At 37.7% G+C, this 20,257-nt stretch overlaps 1 protein-coding gene across 1 annotated transcript; it reads right to left on the reverse strand.

Moving 5' to 3' along the window:
• Positions 1-5,471: 5,471 nt before the first annotated feature.
• On the reverse strand, positions 5,472-20,059 carry TYW3 (tRNA-yW synthesizing protein 3 homolog; the record flags this gene model as incomplete). Its single annotated transcript, XM_084242343.1, has 6 exons — positions 5,472-5,691; positions 13,309-13,442; positions 15,216-15,287; positions 15,489-15,587; positions 16,888-16,968; positions 19,886-20,059. 6 exons carry the CDS (start codon positions 20,057-20,059, stop codon positions 5,472-5,474), a joined length of 780 nt encoding a protein of 259 aa, XP_084098469.1.
• Positions 20,060-20,257: the final 198 nt, after the last annotated feature.

The following is a 20,257-nucleotide window of genomic DNA, read 5'->3' on the forward strand; positions in this document are numbered from 1 at the left end:
AGTCATTTCAGCCCCCTCCCCACCTTAGAAGGATGACGGCTGGCATTTTTTCGAGTTTGTTCAACGTTTAGCCCAGCTCCTGTCAAAATGGGGTAAGTCTGTTTTTAAAACCTGTTGCTCATTCCTCCTTTTGTTCTCATTTGAAGTCAGATGGCTCCGAGGAAGGCTCCACTTTAACTCGTCTAAGTTTAGCCACGAGACCTTTGCCTTGGCTTCCAAACCATCAGTGATGAACGCTCCGGACCCTCAAACGGCCCCCCCCCCTTGGGTGCCTCATGGAAGTGGGCGCCATCGCAGAAACTGCAGCGCTGTGCCCCTTTCCTAAGGGGGGAGGAGGGTCAAACCTCCTGACCTCCGTTCCTCTCTTCAACTCTCGAAATGCAAAGCTTCCAATTTAGTGCCGCTCCGCTCCATGCGTGTATAACCTGTGCAGTGGTGCACCGTAGGGTGCTTTCAAGTGTGCTGCAGTTGACTTAGTGCTCTGTGGCTCTAATTCTTGAACACTTAACAAGAGACCACCCATTTCCATTTAGCACATTATGTAGTCAGTGCTGCTCTAATCTCTTTTCATTATGTAATATGCTAACTTAATAGTATAATTTCTTTCGCCTTAAAGACCTAAGCAGAGGTTGCCAACACCTATACCCACATAGACCAAGAGTCAGAAATGGGAACTATTACAGCAGGTGAGTCAGGGGACCAGCAGGGGCCACTGACGCAGGTGAACGGGAAACACAGCTTTGTTCAAAAGGGGCAGTCAGTAGGTAGGAAGGTGGGCACAGTATAGTCATAGCTTCCAATTTTAAGAGAAAAACTAGAGATGCACTTAAGAAAAACGAAAAAAAAATATTTTAAAATATTGGCTCAATTAGGAAAAACGTCCCTTGGTGGGCCAAACACACAAATCCAACTGTCTGTATTTTTGCCACTAGTTTATGACCTCTGACCCAGAATTTCAAAACAAAATTATGTTTCTTAGTTTCCTTTCCTGTTTCTCGATAAACCTGACAGCTGTTTCTTTCTCCCTTAGAACACAAAAGTAGTTAACTGGAAGGAAGGTGGAGTGATGAAGAATCCAGGCCTTAGGAATAAATGCCTGCATCCACCTTGGACGAGGGAAAGAAGTTCATTTTGGATGGATCAGTGGAATAATGAAAACAAACCACAAGCTAATTCTCAGGTAATCTTATATATATAATCCAGCCCTGCTTCAGTTAAATTTCTTGATCAGGAATGTGGATTAAATACATAAATCAAATATTAAAGGATGTTAAGGAATCAGATTCTATGTCTTCTGAATCTATGGCCGGCACCTGATCTCTCTTCTCTACCAGGCTAAGTCCAGAATACTTCTGTTACTGTAGATAAAGGGATTAGGAAGCAATCCCTCTCTTCCAGATTCTCGTGCATATACTGAATTTATAGAATCTTTGGCTCTCTTAGGGATCAATTTAAATGAGTAAATGAAAATTAATGGATTGTATGTCCTTTGGAGATATTTCCAAATTACATAATGTGTAGTCATTTAACCATATGAAGCCCTTTACTACCCACCTCACCCCCTTTTTCCTGTAGTTCTCATGTATTGAGGGCCCATAGTTTAATTCTCTTCTCTTTTTCCATCCACCCAGCTGGCAGATATTTCCATTTTCTATTCATTTAATTAGAGGAAATGTTCCAGACATTGACACTATAGGATTTCTTTCCTGCTCAAATTCCCTCCTGGCAGGACTGCTATATATGTTAGTGTGTAAGAATGTGCACTGCACAACTTCAAGGAATGCCATTCATATTGTCACCTATGGAGAATGTCCCCTCCTGGAGTTCTGCAGAGTTTAATTTACATAACTATACGTTTCCATTCCTTCTGGCAACTGCTTAAGAGTAAGGACAGTCACTTCCGTAATTAATACACAGCACATTCCTACTTACCCTCTTATAATGTGTGTCACAAAATCTGTGACACAGGTACATTGCAACATCTGGTCCTATCGCTTATTTTTCTCATTAAAAATAATGAGTGTCTCTCCAGTGTCTCAGGATTCAATGTTACCAGTGGATTCTAAAAGTGCTGGATCGATTTTTAGCAGACACTTGGATGATGGGTTGTTTGATAAGTTGAGATTCCTAGACCCCAGATAGAAGATTCTGGCTTGAGAGATCTAGAGTAGGGCCTGGGAATCAGTGTTTTAGAAAGTAACCACCTATGTTCCGTCCTAGGCTGGGTAATTCCATTATACAGCCATGTTATGGGGACACTGGAATATCTCTACCCTGGACTACAAGGCCCTTCACAATTGGGCTTCCATCAGTTTATCTAATTTCATACTGTGTGTTATGTTTCAGGTTTTCTGAAATATTCACCATCACTGAATTGGTGCCGCAATTACAGTCATTATATATTCTTTCTATCTGCAAGTTTTTCTCTGTCATTTCTGTCTCTTATCCTTTAAGACCTAAACAAAATGGTATTTCTTTGAATTTTAATACTCCCTCCCCTACCATCAATGAATTCTTATGACAGTATGTATTATACAAATGATCCTCAAAAATGTTAGAGACCCCATGAAAGAAATTTTAAAATTAATACGTACTTAACATTCTACATTTATTTGCATGTTTATATATTAAGTCACTATCAATGATAAAATCTCTAGCATATTAAAACATCAACTGTATTCTAAGCAATCTCAAATACCTGTCTTAGGTAAGGTTCTTGCAGAAGACACCACTCTAGTGGAATTTATTAAGCGGGTGCTCCCAGGAGAAATGAATAAGGGAATGGGAAATTCATGATGGGATTCAGGTGAGGACTATGCCTCAGCCTGATATTGCTAGGAGTTTAAATGACAAATGCATATCAGTTTATCTAATTGGTGGGCAACAGTATTAGTCTTTTAAAGCTCTGTATTTGTCATTATTGGCCATGAGATAATGGATATGTGGTGTTGGGGAGTGGGTGGACAGGAAAAAAGATTTGCATAGTTGGATGGGTTTCAAAGGTGTCCACAACAATACCCCAGCAATGTCACAACATCAATAATTTCAAAATCATACTCAATTTCTGATTCTGGAAGAGTAGATATACTTCCTCCTCTTTCTTCCACTAAGTGAAAGTAAAAACTGCATATTATATATAAAACAAATGTGAGATTGAAAGGGAAGAGAGGAAGACAGGTTGGCTAACAATCTCAGAATGTAAATAACACAATGAGCAACTTGGGTTGTCTTTTTACCTTGTATATCCCAGCCTGAGCACTGGAAAAGCCAGTATTCCAGAAATGCCAATGGGTTGACAAAAAGAATACCAAAAAAAAAGCCCACTCTTTCTAGCCAAAGAGCCAAGAAAGGAACAGTCTCGTAAAAGAAAACTTTTAGAAAGTAACAAGCTCTATTGGAGAGGCCTAACTGCTAGCTGTGGCTTAGGAGACAGATCCAGGCAGGAGTTGGGAGTCATGATCTCAGAAGTTAAGGCCATTGTATAGGATGACTGGGGTGAAGAAAGGATGCAAGATGTTGAACAAAGAAATGAGGGAAACCTACCCTTGGTCTATATCAGGAAACTTGAGAACTTTTTACAAAAATAGACATTATTAAATGTCCTTCCTTGGGGATTCTTGGGTCCTTTCTGTATTTTGAGTTCAGAAGATGAGCTGAGGGTGCAATAAATGTTCCAATCCATGAAAGGGATGGAGAGGAAAAGAATCAAGGATTTACCACAGCAAAGAAATGATTTAGAAGCACTCAGGACACTTGTGAAAGGGCAGAGGCGTGGCTGTGATTTTTGGTCAGTGGTCCTGAATGTTGCAGGATGCAAGGAGGCTGAGGGCTTTCAGAAGCTCTTTCTGGAACAAAGAAACAGAGGACTGAGAGTTACAAGATGTTTTAAGAGTTTTGGCAATACCACAAGAATCAGAAATGTAAATATTAGTACTTTAAAGGTATAAAATAGAGCAGTTCAGTGCTGACATATAAAAATTAGTCAAGAAAAATCTCACAATTTCAGAGTTGATGGACATCATTCCCTGTGAATTTAGAGAACAATAGATGTGTATGAAGCCAATCTATTTAAAAAATCAGAGTACAAAATTATGTCAGACAAGCATGTTGGATGCAAATCTGAATTATTCAACTACTAGGAAATGCCAGTCAACACAACTTAATATTTACTACTTTATGTAACTTTTCTTGACATTCTGGTATTTTTATCTTATAGTCTACTAGACTATCTTTTTTTTAAAAGGATTTTTTTATTTATACAAGAGCTGGGGTACAGTCCAGATGCGTGGGAGGGTGAGAGGATTCACCAGAGACAAAGCGGGGAACAGAACAGGTAGACAGACCGAAGACACTGCTGAGGGAAGCAGCAGGCGAGGCAGGAGAGGTCTGCCATGTGGGTTGCTCCGAGGCCGGCGGGGATCGAACTGGCACCGCAGAGGCTGCGGACAGCTTCATAGCGCTGCGCTCAACCGCATGCGCCACCAGGGAGGCCCTACTAGACTATCTTATAGTCTACTGGTATTTTTATCGTATAGTCTACTAGTTCTGTTACATATAATTTTTATAATTTGATAGTTTGAAAATATAGTATGAAAGCATCTTTATTTTATAATGAAAATGGGAAATAGCAAGATATATGCGAGTAGCCTATTAATGGTTTTCCACATTTTTATCTAAATTGATCCTTTCCATAACCCTATATTATAGATATGGCAATTATTAGAATTACTGTTGTGCAGAAAAGGAAATGGTAATTCTTGGGAATTAAATTATTTTTTCAGGAACCTCCAACGTATGTGTAAGCAGTCAGAACTCAAACTCCAATCTGCTGATTCTTGCAATTTTCCATAGCATATTTGTTTTACTAAGCTTCCTGTGTTAGTAAGTTATTTCTGAAAAGATTTAGTTGAAAACTGTACCCACCTACTTCATGGAGACTGTGCCTGTGGCAAACTCTAGTTTGTGAAAATGGGGAGACAAGGTTCAGGTATTTTGTACTAAACAAAAAGCGTATCAGTTGCTTTACTCACAATGTACCAGAAGAGGGAAAAACTTGCCATTGAACTCCATGGCAACGAGAAGTAAAGTCTGGCTCTCCTTTAAATACTGGAGATTTCCAAGTTAAAATAAAATATTATGATTTTTAGTCAAAATATTCCTGATGTTAAAACTTTCGTGAAAGGGTATTGCAATTCTCCTGTTCTGTACAAGAAGAAATTGAAATTTTTAAAAAAAAAGCATTCAAAATCATAATTTTATTTTTTAATGAATATGTGACTAAAAGATATTTAATGAGTAAATATTATACACAGCTATTTTAAAAAGCCATCTGTTTATAAGGTAGGTTTCTCTAAAAAATAGAGAAAAATCTTGCATTTTTGAATGTTTGATACACACAAGACACTAAAATACTCTTACAAAGAGCAGTTTTATATACCTGTGAAAACATTCTATACCATGACACATTAGAATCAAATATTATAATCTCCAGGGAAGATTGTACTACTAAGTCCTGGATCATTATCATCATCATTTTCAAGTTCTTTATAATTTTTTTCTGTAATACATTTGCCATGTGCTTTTTCTGCGTTTCTTTTTTTCTTGTGAGTATATGATGAGGTATTTTTCTCTTTTGGAGGTGACTTAGTAATAGTTTCCCTTTCCAAAGCGTGTTGTAGGCAGCTGTAAAACCTGTAAAGAAATAAGTATAGTTACAGTTGTATCTTCTGAAACTGAAAGACTAAAGTACACAAAGAATGTATAAAGCATATGAATTTGATATATTAATCTTAAAATAGAAAATGATCCAAACAAATAATATGCTTTCATGACTCTTTAAAATCAACAAAATAAAAAAAATAAAATTAACTAAATAAATTTGCTTTCGGTTTTTTAAAAACAGTCCTGAAATTACACTGGAATCATCTTTTGACAACCTCAGTCTCACCTCAATTTCTATTCCACATATGGGAATCAAAGAAAGAAAGTTAAAAACAAAACAGCAATTATTTTTTTCTTTATAAAAACATCAAAATAGAAGTTAATTTTAGAGAATTTTGAAATGATATGAAGTTATAAGTACAGATCACCTCCGTATACCTACCTGAAAATAAACATGACATTTCCATTTCTTCCCAGTATATTAATGTTTTCTGAATTAATGGACTTACACACGTATACCAATACCACTCCCCTTTATACAACTGTGATATTGCATATGAAGTTTTACATTGTTTTTCCAAATTTAATATTCATTAAAAATATTTTTCCCATCCATCATCAAATGAACTACAAAATAACATTTATTTATTTTTTATTATTTTTTAAAGATTTATTTTTATTTATACAAGAGCTAGGGTATAGGCCAGAGTTTCAGGAGAGTGAGAGGATTCACCAGAGACAGAGTGGGGAGCAGAACAGGCAGATTGACCGAAGTACACTGCTGAGGGGAGCAGCAAGCGAGACAGGAGAGGTCTGCTGCGCCAAGTGGGAATCTCCCTGGCTGGTCGGGAATAGAACCAGCGCTGCGGAGGCTGCAGACAGCTTCACAGTGCAGCACACTCAACCCGCTGCGCCACCAGGGAGGCCCAAAATAATACTTTCTAATGCTAGTATAGCATTATGTCATCTTGACTTTTTTTTAAAATAGGGTGATTTGAGTTTCTAACTATTTCTTTAGGATAGGCAGCAAGAGATATAGTTACATGGCTAAAGGGTATGAACATTTTAAGGCTCTCAATAAATGCTACGTGTTTTCTAGGAAAACATGCTTCTAACAGTCTCTGAGAGACTATTTCACCCATACATTGAATATTACTATCGAAAAAATGCTTTGCTTTGTGGGTGACAATTGGTATCTCATTATTCTAATATTCTTTGCTTACAAGTGGAACAGAACATTTTCATTTATTAGCTATTTGAATTTTCTTAAATGTAAACTGTTCTTTTTTTCTACTCATTTTTCTATTGGCAGTTCAGTGTTAATTTTGTGAAAGAATAAACCATTTGCTTCCTGAAAATCAGGTTCCATTTCCTTTCTCATCACATTAACACTTAACTAACACCCCATTGCCTGACAGAGTAGCCTTCAGTATATAATGAAGGCAGGAAGGAGGAGCGGTGAGAGGGTGAGCCGCATGCAGCAGTGCCAGTGTGCCCCAGGGATAGCTCCTTTGGTTAAATTCCAACCTCACTAGGTAGGTCTCTGTTTTCTCATTCACATTATCCTGCACCTAGTGGGGCTGTCAGAGGGTTACAGGTGATATATCTAAGTAACTAGCACAGTTCCTAGCAAGAGCAAGCCCTCATGTTTTATAGAATATAAACTCCATGAGCCCAAGCACCCCATCTATCTTGGCACGTGGTACAGTGTTGACACACTTGGTAAAAATATGCCAACAAGTGATAAATTACTGGCCAAAAAGTGAATATGTATATATGCATATGTATGTATATTGGTACGTATATACCAATATGTATGTATGTATATACCAATATATGTATATTGGCAATATGTACATATTACCAATTAGAATGGTCTGGACATTGCAAACTCCCTCGTCATTGTCAGGATCTCATCATGCTTTTATGTTCTATTATAATGGGAGATTATGACAGGAATCTACAGCTGTATGGACCAATTTTCTCCCTTTTTTAAATTCAATGAACAGGCTAAGGTCTACTTGCAAAGGTTCAGAATCTGCCTTAAAATCCTACAATATACTCACCTATACTCACCCACACACTCCACAAAATTCTAATGTATATTTAATGTGGTAACTATGCATCTTGTCCATATTTCAAGAAATTATGCCCTCACAATGTACACCTTGATATCCAGCACCATGCTTGGCACATGATAGATGCTAAATAGATATTTCTTTAATGTATAAATCAAACATAAAGAGGGCAGTATGGTAAAAGGAAAAAAGCATAGTGAAAAGAATAGCAAAAGGTTTTGAAAGGCATTAGCTGACATAATTTCTTCACTGATAGATAATTTGTTGGTCTCTATTCCATGATGGCAACCTTTTCATTTAATGTACACTTTTTGTCCTGAACTTAACTGAAATCTGCCCCCCACTACCACCCCTGTCCCTCAACCTTCCTACAAAGACACTATCTGCCCTGCATTGGTCTCAAGTGGACACTGCTTATTCTTTTCACATTCCACCTATCAGAGTTGAAAGATGAGGCCAGAATTCAGCAGACTTCAACTGGCTCACCAATACTTGGCCAAACTAATAAACTTCTTTATCTGCCACTCATGTCATCTATAAATACCCTGTTCAAGCCCTTAAATTCATGAAAACGTATATACTTGTCTTAGTCTTTCTTGCCAGTACTGTCATTGTCCTGAGGGACTTGATGACTGGTTTATTCACCTCTTCCAGTCTGCCTATTTAGAATGACTTAATGACCCATTAAAATGACTAATTTTTTCCCCTAAAACATGAATCCCAACCTGCCATTAAATGATGCCAATCACCCTTATCTGATGATAGGAGGTGACCCATGATATGCAACTTCCTCTCCTATCATTTTCCACCCCAACCTGTACCTTAGTCTTAGGGAACCAAGTCTTTTTTCTGAATTACACTTTATTTCTAGAAAATTAAAAAAAAAAATATTAAACTGCTCTTTTAGGATCACAGGGAATAAACAGCTGTATAAATTGCCTTGGAAATCACACAAAAAGAGTTAATTAAAGAGGAACAGGTACCTTACTTTAATCTTCCAATAAAAAAGCTAAGAATTCAAAACCACATCTTTGGGGTAACAAAAAACAACTGATACAAGACTTTTGTGCTGAAAACTAAGAGCAAAAACTTCTAATATGTTTTCCTTTTACAAGGGAACTTTCAAAAAGTCCTTTGGGAAACTATCTTACTCAATAAGGCAGAGATTTGTTTTCCAGTTATATGTCTTCCCCTCATACTATGACCTTTTACATAACATTCTAAAGCCCAATTCTCAAAGTATTATTTCTCAGCTCTCACAGGCAACAAAAAGAGCTCAGTATATAAAAAAAAAAATGGATGCTTAGGCAACTATTTTTTCCCCTACACCCTCAAAATCAAATTTCCTTCAGTGTTTCTAATTCTGCAGTCAAGATTATCATGTCACAGGGCACCTTGAACTTAGTTCTCTTCATAAAAGTTTTCAGTGCGACCCTGAGAAAATGAATTTCTGTTTTTTCATTTCAGTTAGAGGCCCACTTATAAGAAAAAGCCAGTATTTCTTGGACTTTTGAAATAGGAAAACTAAAATTAATGAATCCTAGACACAATTTCATACCCTTTTAGGTTTCTGTTGTTCACAAGTATCAAAGAAGCTATTCATGCATATATATATATATATATATATATGTGTGTGTGTGTGTGTGTGTGTGTATGCACATGTATAAGTATGAACACTTATATGTGAATGTATACTTATTCCTATATGTACACAAACATAAATATTTATTTTAACTAATTAAGTGCTAGCATTTTTACTAAACAACTATGTATTGACAGGGCCTGTGTCAGGTTCTAGAAACTGAGGTAAGATATGTGGTCTGTGAGGCATTCAAGATGTGAAGGGGGAGGGAAGTTTAGCACAACAGATTATGGTGAACTATGGGTACTTTGGTGGTGGGAGAGTTAGTTATAATGATGACGCCTAAGGGGAGAAATTCTATACTCTCAAAATATTAACAAGTATATATGACAGTGAAACTTCATTATTTAAGAAAAAAAAAAAAAAAAAAAAAAACAGACACATGGTCTGTGCCCCTGAGGAGCTCAGAATTTAAATAGGAGCTGCAGAGAGGTAAAGTCACATTCAACATGCTTGAGAAAGATAGGATAATGTGGGAGCACACTGAGGGTACTTTGCTCCAACTGAGATCATGAAATGCTCCTTGGAAAACAACCCAGGCTGAATTGCAGGGATGAATGGAAGCTGAGTAGGACAGGAATTATGGGGGAGATGGAAAAAAGTGAGCTGGAGGGCAAGCTGAGGGGGAACAATCAAAAAAGAAAAAAAGTGTTTTTACTTATTTTTTACATATTTACTTCTTTAATGTTAAGTCTGTAGGGGAATGTGTGAGTGCTTTAATTTAGCTGCTGTAGTTTCATTTTAATTTTACTTATGACTGACCCCTATGATGAGTCTAAGGCAGCTGCTATCTTTTTGACGCTTTGTTTCTACTCCCATTGCCAACTGCTGTCATGTTCAGGTCATATTTTGCAGTATCACTCCCATGCATCTCGTTACTCAGGGTCCTATTATGTCTTACTTGACGCATTTAGGAAGAGGCTATGCCTGTTTGTCCCCACTCTGAGCCATTTTAATATCTTCCAAAATAATCATCCTAGATCTCTGAGCCTTACAAAAGAAGTACTATGGAAAAAAATTAATCAACTAAATTTAGCAAATATTTATTAACTACTATTACTGTGCCACTAAGAAAATAAGAAATTCTTTGCCTTTGGGAAACTCAATATAGTATAGTATGTTAACTTTTTCATTCTACATTTTATTTAGCATTTTTTAAAAGATTTATTTTATTTTTTTATGTATACAGGAGCTGGGGTGTAGGTCAGAGGTGTGGTGGGGTGAGAGGATTCACCAGAGACAGAGTGGGGAGCAGATGGACCTACTGAAATACACTGCTGAGGGGAGCAGTAGGGGAGACAGGAGAGGTCTGCTGTGCTATGTGAGTTGCTCCCTGGCCAGGGATGGAACTTGTGCTGCAGTGGCTGCTGACAGCTTCGTAATGCTGAGACTTAATTAACCCCTTGCGTCACCAGGGAGGCCCTATTTAGCATTTTCTTATTACACTATTAATGAAAAAGGAGAAAATTGCTAATTCTTTTCATAGTCAAATGGTGGTTTCATTAAACCAAGTCAATTCTTATCTTAATAGATACAAAGATAGCCTTCCTCATAATTGGTAAACAGATCTCTAAACCTTCTATTGCATATGAAATTAGCTTACTCTTTAAACTAAAATATAGGTTGGAGATTATTTTTCAAAAACAAGACCTTTTTTTTCTAATAAAAATATTTTACTTAACTTTGCTTTTCACATTCCCAGAATATTTCTTGTGGTTGAAATGTTATTTATTAGGATTTCGATATTTTAAAATTCTCTTATTGTAGATATCTGAATTGTGAAACTGTAGTCCTATGACAAACCCATTTTAGAACTTAATGTCTGATTGCAGAACTCATCACCTCTAGTGTTTATTATTTTTTCTCGTTTCAACATCAAAAGTATAACTTTCCTTGCATTTGGCTGAATGTACAGCTGTTCCTAAAGGAGCTTCTTAATTTGTTCACCCTTTCTGAATTCACATGTAATCTTCTAATCAGTATCTTAAGACACTTTTTACCCTTCTTTAATTTTTCCCTGATTTTATATGATGAGCGTGGCTTTTTTGATAGCAGCATGCACACTATAATCTCAAAACATATTTTTGAGTCAATGGATTTAAAGTATAATTTGATTTTATAGTTGGTGAACGTGGCTCAATTAACTTCACCAGGTGTATAGTTAGTTGCTCTTAGGCTATATTTATAATCTTGTTGAAATTCAAGTAAGGAAACAGAGAAACTGATTTGCTACCTCCTATGTTTTAGCAAACACTTTCACTGAAATACTGTCTAACAAATGTAGTAAACTTGGGGAATGATACCAATAAGTACCAATATACAGTTCAGTTTCTATAGTCTGGTGGAGTAGTTGGGTGCTTTTCACTTGCTTACTTGAAATCATCAATTTAGAATGCTTGCTTAAAGTACCTTGTGGCCAGTAACCTGTTATTTTCAACCAGGGTTCCATTAGAAAATTAAGTCCTAATGCCATAAGCTATCCATTGCCTATAGTGAATTAACTTCCCTACAATTTCTCTACAGTGGTACAAATTATAGACCATCCTTGGGAGAAGTGAGAAAAAGTCACCTGAATGATTTTGTGAATTCTGTGGTTCAAATGAGGACCCCTGGTTAAGAAAGCCTGGCTGATGGTACTGATGTGATTATAGGTTTATTCTTTGTATGAGTAAATGAACGTCTATCCTACCCTAAGAATCCATGAAACAATAGGGCCAGGGCCAGGGCTAGTCACTACATACATGCTATTTAATGGGAACCAACACTGTTCTTTAAGATAGGTATTTCCCCCAAGTTAGAGAAAAGAAAAATGAAGCCAACAGAACTGAGTAAGTTGTAGAGGAACCTAGATTTCAATTTAGTTCTGCTACTGAAACCTTATTTTACCTCTCTCCATTATGCTACCTTGCTACCACTGGCACTTCTGGCCTTAGCTGCTTCCAGCAAAGTTCTAGATGTTACACAATTTTAAGCAGGCAAGTTCACTAATAGGATTCCTTCGTTTTTTTTATAGATTTTGATGTGATATGGAGGATGACATAAAAGAGACATACTGGAAGCATCCTACTGTAAGGCCAGCAATAGTCTGAATGAAGAAAGTGTCAATAAGTATGGGGAGAGAATGATTCAAGCATTATTTAGGTAGTGATTGACTGCGGTTGTGAGGTATCTAAGGCGGTGGGATAAAGGGAAGTTATGAATGACACCAAGTTAGCCTTCATTCCTGAAATAACTCAGAAATGTACATCTTACTCAGGGTTGGTCAGTGGCATCTTTCTATATGAAAGGCAGAATAATAGTTATTTTTATATCAAAAACTCTATTCTTAGGAGAAAGCTAAAAAAGAAAGTATTGTGAGAGTTTCATCTCCCAGAAGGTGAAGTTTAATAACAAGAGAAGTAGAAGCTGTTAAAAAAAAAAAAATCTATAATCTTTCCTATAGGGCCAATTACGGCAATTATAAAACTAAGCCATGGTTAAGAGTTGGGTATTGAACAAGTCAGACTATAAAACAGACCGAAATTTCATAATTAACCAGTTGTTCTCAAGGAGAGATTCTTGGTAATTATCAGTAGGTTACAGTGAGGGGCAGTGTGTACCTCTTCCCTGCAGGTTTGAACTTAACCTTTAACAGTCCCTGTGGCTGTGGGCTCTCTAACCTGAATGAACACCTTTCTTTCATCAGTGCCCGTTGCTGGCTGTCCACTGTCCCATTACCCTTGTGAGCTTTCACCTTATGCTCCATTCATTGCCCATTATACCCAGGCCTCTCTCACCTACTATTACTTTGAATATCTTTTTATTATTGGTAATAAAGCTACGAGGAGAAAAACAGGTGAATGTATAAACCAAAGATGGTATGTATTAATGTTTTCAAAGGTGACCCAGGCAATATAAGGAAAACATGGAAATATTCAATTACTATACCTTTCAATTCTCTTCTTGTTTTCCTCCATTTTTTGATTTGCTATATTTAGTACAAAGTCGATATATTCCTCTGTCACCATCAGTGTTCCTTTATGGCTTAATGGAACTTCTAAGCCATGTGTACTACGGACAGCCTAGAAGGAACAAACAATTTAGAAATAAGGACTTATATACTGCTGGAGGCACTTAGGATAGCTAAAGAAAAGTCCCAGTCGGTGCTGTGTTTAAACATAGTTTAGTTCCATTGTGCTTTGATATAATTTAGTTAAACACAGTTGAAATCTAATCCAAAGGAGATTAAATAGATTTTCCCATCATATAAAATCATGTCTGAAAAAAGGCATTCTATGCATTATCTTTTAGAGAAGTTGACAGTATCAAGGAATCCAATAACTTTAACAGTTTCAATCTCACTAAGCTTAGAAAGCTTTAATACACTATTTAAAGAAAAGAAATAAATGAAATCTCAACAGGATCTTCAAGGGAAAATAAAAATAGACTGGATGCCAAAAAGCCTCTTAGCACTGCCTGAGTCGCATGCTTGTAAAAATAAAGCATGCCTCTTCTATCTTAAAAAGTGGCTGCGTTCTCGATGCTTTGGGGTTTGCCAATCTTAGTAACCCTGTTCATGAAACACTTCAGCATGTTCCCAAGTAGATCTAAACACTGGATATAGGTTAAGATGAACGACAAAAACTATTATGAGGAATAAAAAATTCATGCAATGAACTCTTACTGTGCATCTGCAATGTTTGAGGCCTCATGTAAGGTGTGGAGATCTATGATGAATATAACATGACCCCCTGCCTGTAAGACCTTACATTCTACAACAGGAAATAAAAAGGTGAGCAAAGAATTACAACACACATAAGTGCTATGACAAGAGACACACACCTGCATATCTGTGCAGCTGGAGCATAAATACGCTAATGGGAGGTGAGCATAAATAAGGTAGATGCAGAATAGTTTGTGAAAGGCCTTGAATATCAGGGAAAGTATTTGGAGATCATGAATTATTTTAAAGAGGGATTCCAACAATATTGGTTGGAAGGACTGGAGGAGATGGATAGCAGGAAGACCAGTCAGAAGACAACTGTAAAGATGGTGGTAAAGGGTGATGACAGCTCAAGTAGGGACAGTGGTGGCATCATGTGTGATAAACTGGAGGCAGATTTGATAGGACTTGTAACTAACTGAACAGAGAAGAAAAAGGAGAGGAAGAAAAAACAGTGGCTCTGTTCTTGCTTGGGCCACCAGATACATGAGTAGCGAGAAGGGCCATGGATTTTGATTTTCTATTTAGTCACTCTTTATAGGTGACTTTTGTAAGGTATTTCTATTTGGAAAATAAGTTATTTGTTTAAATTAGATAGAAAATAAGAAAGTCCAGGGAGTTGGAATCAGAATTAGATTGAGGCAAATAATACATGCCAGCCAAGCAGTAAATACTTCAGATAATAATCAAATGAGTATGGTGGGATCTAGCCCCACCAGAGACTTAGCTCTAGTGTAGTAGTTTGCTGAACCCTGAGAAAATTCAGACCCTGAAGGATTGAAGAGTTGCATACACAATTCATACAGTATAGCAGGGGTCCAGGGAGTATCCATATAGAGGACATTACACTCTGTAATCTTCCCACCACATCATGTTAGTTATTAAATTGGGCCTTCACTAGGATGAGAACACAGAGCGTCACCATAAAATGTAAATCTAGCAATTCTCGACTTTATCTGTAGGAAAGAATAGTAAGGCACTGAAGGTTCTTTGAGAAAGGGAATAGCAAAAAAAGATTTGAGGAGGGAGAGACTAAAGGTAGGAGTTTAATTAAAAGTCTAATTAGAAGGTTATTTAATAATTTGGATCACCTCATGCACAAAGAATTGTTTTTTGCCCAAAGGTATCTTACCAACATAGTCTTTCCTTTCTTTCCCACTGTTATGCCAGAGTTCCTAAAACCAGAATCCATTGCCACTGAATGCTGTAAGAAAGTAAGCTTGTTAAAATTCTGAATATCTGACTAATCAGGTAAAACTGCTTAGCTCCACAGCTATAGAAACTCATATAATCCTAGGTCTATACTTAAATAAAAAACAAGTAACAATGTATTTAATTTTTAGTGGATTTGAAGTTTAAAATCAATGTTACCTACATACCTATCAATTCAAGTATAAAATTTTACCAGAATTTGTGCATCCTGTAACTGTTGACACTGCACATGAAGAACAAATGGTTCAAATTTCAAAATGGCATCACCATTCACTTTTTTCAGAGCTGCAATCTAAACAAATGAAAGATGTTAACATCAGACACAAATATAGAGTTCTTTGATGATGCTGCATCAAATATGACTCAGTTCTCCCCAGAAATTTTCTGACTCATCCAGCATATTTTTTTCCCTAATAACTTTGTTTCCTTGGTCCTGTGTCTCCAAAAACTTATTAGCATGCTATTTTTTTTTTAAAGACTTGATTCCCAATCCTCCCATCTTTCATGTCATTCTAACATACCTTTACAAAGTAATCTGCTGTTCTAATTCTATAATAGATTTTTTCATTTAGGAATAAAATAAGTAAAGCTAAATTAGAAGTTCTGTATAAATGTTTTGTTAGATTGAGGTTTAGCCACAATGTAATGAGCTAGAATTTTTACAAGGAAGTTGTTATTTGTTTGCCCGGTATCCCCCAGCAGCAGCTTCCATCCTTCATAACATCTGACTCTGGTGAGACTATTAAATGTGACCTTGTCACCCATCCCTCCTGCTATCATACTATCAGTGATACAACATGCCTGGGGCTGTTCAAGGACAGCATTCCATTCTACAGGCAAAAATAATTGCTTATGGGGCCTCTCTGGTGGCAAAAGGGGTTAAGACACAATCTATGAAGCTGTCCCCAGCCACTGCAGCACAAGTTCGATCCCCAGCCAGGGAGCTACCCACATGGTGCAGCAGACCTCTCCTGACTCGCCCGCTGCTCCCCTCAGCAGTATATTTCAGTCAGCCTGCCTGTTCTGCTCCCCACTCTGTTTCTGGTGAATCCTCTCACCCCCCACACCTCTGGCCTATATCCCAGTTCTTGTATAGATAAATAAATCTTAAAAAAAAAAAATTTTTTTAGGGGGGAAACACCTAACCCAAGCAGGATAACCCAGACTTATTCTTTAGGAATGATACATGGATCTTAGGAAAAGTCAATCTGCTGAGATTGCTGATATCTACCTTTCTTCCCACAAAGATCACCTGCAGCAAGAGAATAAGGGGAAATATGCAGAGAGAACCAGTACCTAAAGTGTGAATGGAGTGCTCTAAAGACATTTCAATCCCAGAACTATAATACTTGATGCCAGCTATACTCCTGTAGCCTACCTCTAGCAAATGTGTTTTGTTGAACAGCTGTAAGTAATTATACTTTTATTTCCTATAGACCATAAAGTTATTGTAATGACTATCCTTTAGGCTTCATAATCTCCACTTACTATAATTATGCATTTAAATCAACTTGAATTTTCTTCTTTTCATCTGTATTGAAAGTGACTATGAATTACAAAGTTTATTTCTAAGTTTATATATAAAAACTTACCACATCTTCTTTTACACAAGGTTTGTGTGTAACCAGTAGCCAGCAGCAGTTTTGTTTCTGAACCTCAAAGCCATTTATACCCTAAAATAACAAATGAGGTCATATATATCATGTAACATTTAAAAAAATAAGTACAATGCACAGCTAAATTAATAATCCCAAGTGATAATTTTAAGTATTAATGAGAAAAATTCAAGAGATTTTTGGGTAAAGTTAATTGCACACACAAAAAGAAACCAATTACATGAGGTAGAAAGTGAAAGGATTGGCAGGTAAAGAGAACAGGCCAAGTTTCTGACAGGCAAGAAATTTATTGTACTCCTGCTCCCCTGGGGTTCACCGACCCCCTCTGGGGTTGGAGAAGTTGCACCCGCACCCCATTAGGGGATGAGGGTAAGCTTTTATAGGGAGGGGTCTGGCCTTGGTAGGAGGTGGAGAATGCGGAGTTGAAATTGCTTTTCAAAGAAGTTGCTTTTCTCTTGGAACTGGTTGTTCGCCCCATCCCTGCCCTGGCCTTGACCTTACAGAAAGAAAATAATTTGAGATAGAAAGAAAATAATTTGTTTACTGAGGGAAAATCTGTTAATAAATATTTTCTGAAATACAGTCATGGTTTTGTTAGGAGAAAGGAGATTATTACAAGGGGTTGTATACTAGCAGCCCCTGACTTGGATTGTTTTATTTGGTTAGCACAAAATAAAATTTTCTTTGGTAAGAAGCACTGTTTCAATGCCACACAGAACCTCCACTTTTTTCTGACAGATGTGCTGCTCATTCTTATAATGTGTTGCTGGTCTCTGGATTAGATTTCATATGCACCCTCAAAGGGCAGAGCTAGAACTGAAAAATCAGTTTCAAGAAAGCAGATATTTTCACATCAACTTTTTGTTTACTATCTGCAAAAAATGTTTATTTGCAAAGTTCTATTAGATACTTTCGGTATAAACAGATTCTACCCTCAAGGACCCTGGAAAGATGCAGGAAACCACAAGCTTTAAATAACTATATTTCTACAAAGTAACTATTTATACAATGGATCCACAGTAAACTGCTGTCTGGCCTTGGAACCAGGAAAGACTATGCTTGTCTTTAATATCTACTTTGGTTTTCATTGAATGACCTTGGTGATTTCTGTATCTGATCTTGCGGACTGATCTAAATCTTAGCTAAATGTGTAGCCTACTTCTAGCAAATGTACAGCATCTAATCACAAGTTTTTTTTTTTTTTAAGATTTATTTATTCACTTATTTATACAAGCACTGGGTACAGTCAGAGAGCGGGGAACAGAACAGGCAGACTGACGAAGAAATACACTGCTGAGGAGAGCAGCGGGGCGGCAGGAGAGGTCCGTTGCACCATGTGGGACCCTCGCCGGTGGCCAGGGATCGAACCGGCGCTACAGAGGCTGCGGCAGCCTCACAGCCCAGCTTTCAACTGCTGCGCCACCAGAGGCCCTAATCACAAGTTTCAGGAATTAAAGCCATCATTGGTTTCATCTGATCTGTATTCCCTTCATCTAGATTTTCCTTTTTATTTTTCTTCTTGTATTGCTTTTTAGTAAGTTAATCAAAATTATTCTTGAAACAAGGAACATTAGTAAAAATAAAAATATAATGCAAGGTATAATATAAAAAATGAAAAACGGTTCAGAAAACATTCAAAGGCTGTTCAGGAAAAGTAGTCATTACTTCCAAGTGAATGTCTGTGTCTGTGTTCAGGTGGGAGAGGAGTTTTGGCAGTCATGTTTCAGATATGCTGAGATGAGGAAACCATTTCAGGAAAAATAAACTTGAGCAAAGGCAAAGAGAGGTAAATATAAGTCGAAGAAGAAAATAGTTTTCAGTAAATGGAGTTGAAGAGTAGTGGAGAAAAGGACTGAAAGTAAACTGGAGTAAGAATTTAGAGTTTACGATGTTGAAAAATATGGAATAAAAGATTTCAGCACAGGTGAGATACATGCAGTTTTGCTTTTGTTAACACTGTATAACATGGCTTAGAGATAGAGAGAATAGTAGTTCAGTGATATATCTATTAGAAAATGACTACAAAAATCCAGGTGAGATAGGGCAGAAGTACTGAGTAGTGAGGTTGAGGGAGGAGAGAAAGCAAGGTGCACAAGAGTGCCAGTGCTTAGAAGGCAATAAAAGCAATCTAAAAACCAAGGGGCCCCATTAATCTGGGAGGCCAACAAGGGATGTGTGAGGGATTTAAAGAAAAAGCTTATGAGTGTGCTATCTTTAATGTCCTGAAGTCAATCAGAATACTAAAATTCATACCAACTTATCTTATAGTGTATTAATATGGGTTAGGCACGTTATAAATGTTTCATATTACCCCATTTGCACCAAAGAAAATCTCTATGAAGCAGTTATTCTCCTCAATTCGTGGAACAGGGACAGCCTGAGTTTAGGTAACTATCCTAAGATCATATAGCCCCTAATTCCCATAACTGGTTTTCCATTTAAGCAGTATCACTGCAAAGCCTGAAGGCTTGACCACTATCTCAGACTATATATACTGATGCACTTAGAGAAAAATAAAATTACAAGAGCTGTGATAATTGAGTGGTTCACTAGGTGGCGGTAAACTCCTTCATCTAGGCGACGTTCAATCAGGTATAAACAGTGATTGGCAAGAGGAACAGAACAGAGCACAGCAGCCGCTTCAGACTCCTGCATTTTACAGAATCAAATTCTCTTTACAATTCAAGAGCATTATCAGGCCAACAGTTTAAGCATCACTTGTGCACTTGTTAGAAATACGGAATACCAGGGCCCACCCTACACCTTGAGAATCAGAATCCGTATTTATAAAGATCCTCAGGTGATAAACACCTTCGAGTTTTTGGAAACACTGATCTAATTCACCCTCTAAATGTCTTAAATAAACCGATGCCATCCACCAGAAGGACAAACAGTCTGTACTTAAATACTGCACTGAATGGTCACAGGGATCCTGTGAGCAGCCGCTGGACGGGCACAAAGGGCTGGTTCTCACCCCATCTAGGAGCACGATGCGGCCAGAGCAGGAACTGGTGGTGAAAAACTGCTCTTGCCGGTTCAGGACCTGCACAAGCTCTACAATGTCCTCGTCCAAACTGCCCTTCCGACTGAGGTCCACTTTACTCAGGCACTGCGCCTTCCACCTCCTAAACTCTGCGCTGCGATCCATGTGGTGGGATTCAGGGTCTGTGTTCCCACGGTCGTTCTCGCCGTTCCCTGGGGGCAGCCATGTTGCAAGGAGCGGTGGCCGAGAAGGTCCAAACTTCCTCGTTCCGCACCCGGGAGCCTCTTGCCCTCCCTGTGGGCGGGGAGAGGCGGAGCCTGCAAGTGTTCTAGGTGGACCCGGCCCGCCTTCCTTTACCTGGGA

This window comes from Talpa europaea (genome assembly GCF_964194135.1).
Source record: "Talpa europaea genome assembly, chromosome: 9".
NCBI classification, from domain to species: Eukaryota; Metazoa; Chordata; class Mammalia; order Eulipotyphla; family Talpidae; genus Talpa; species Talpa europaea.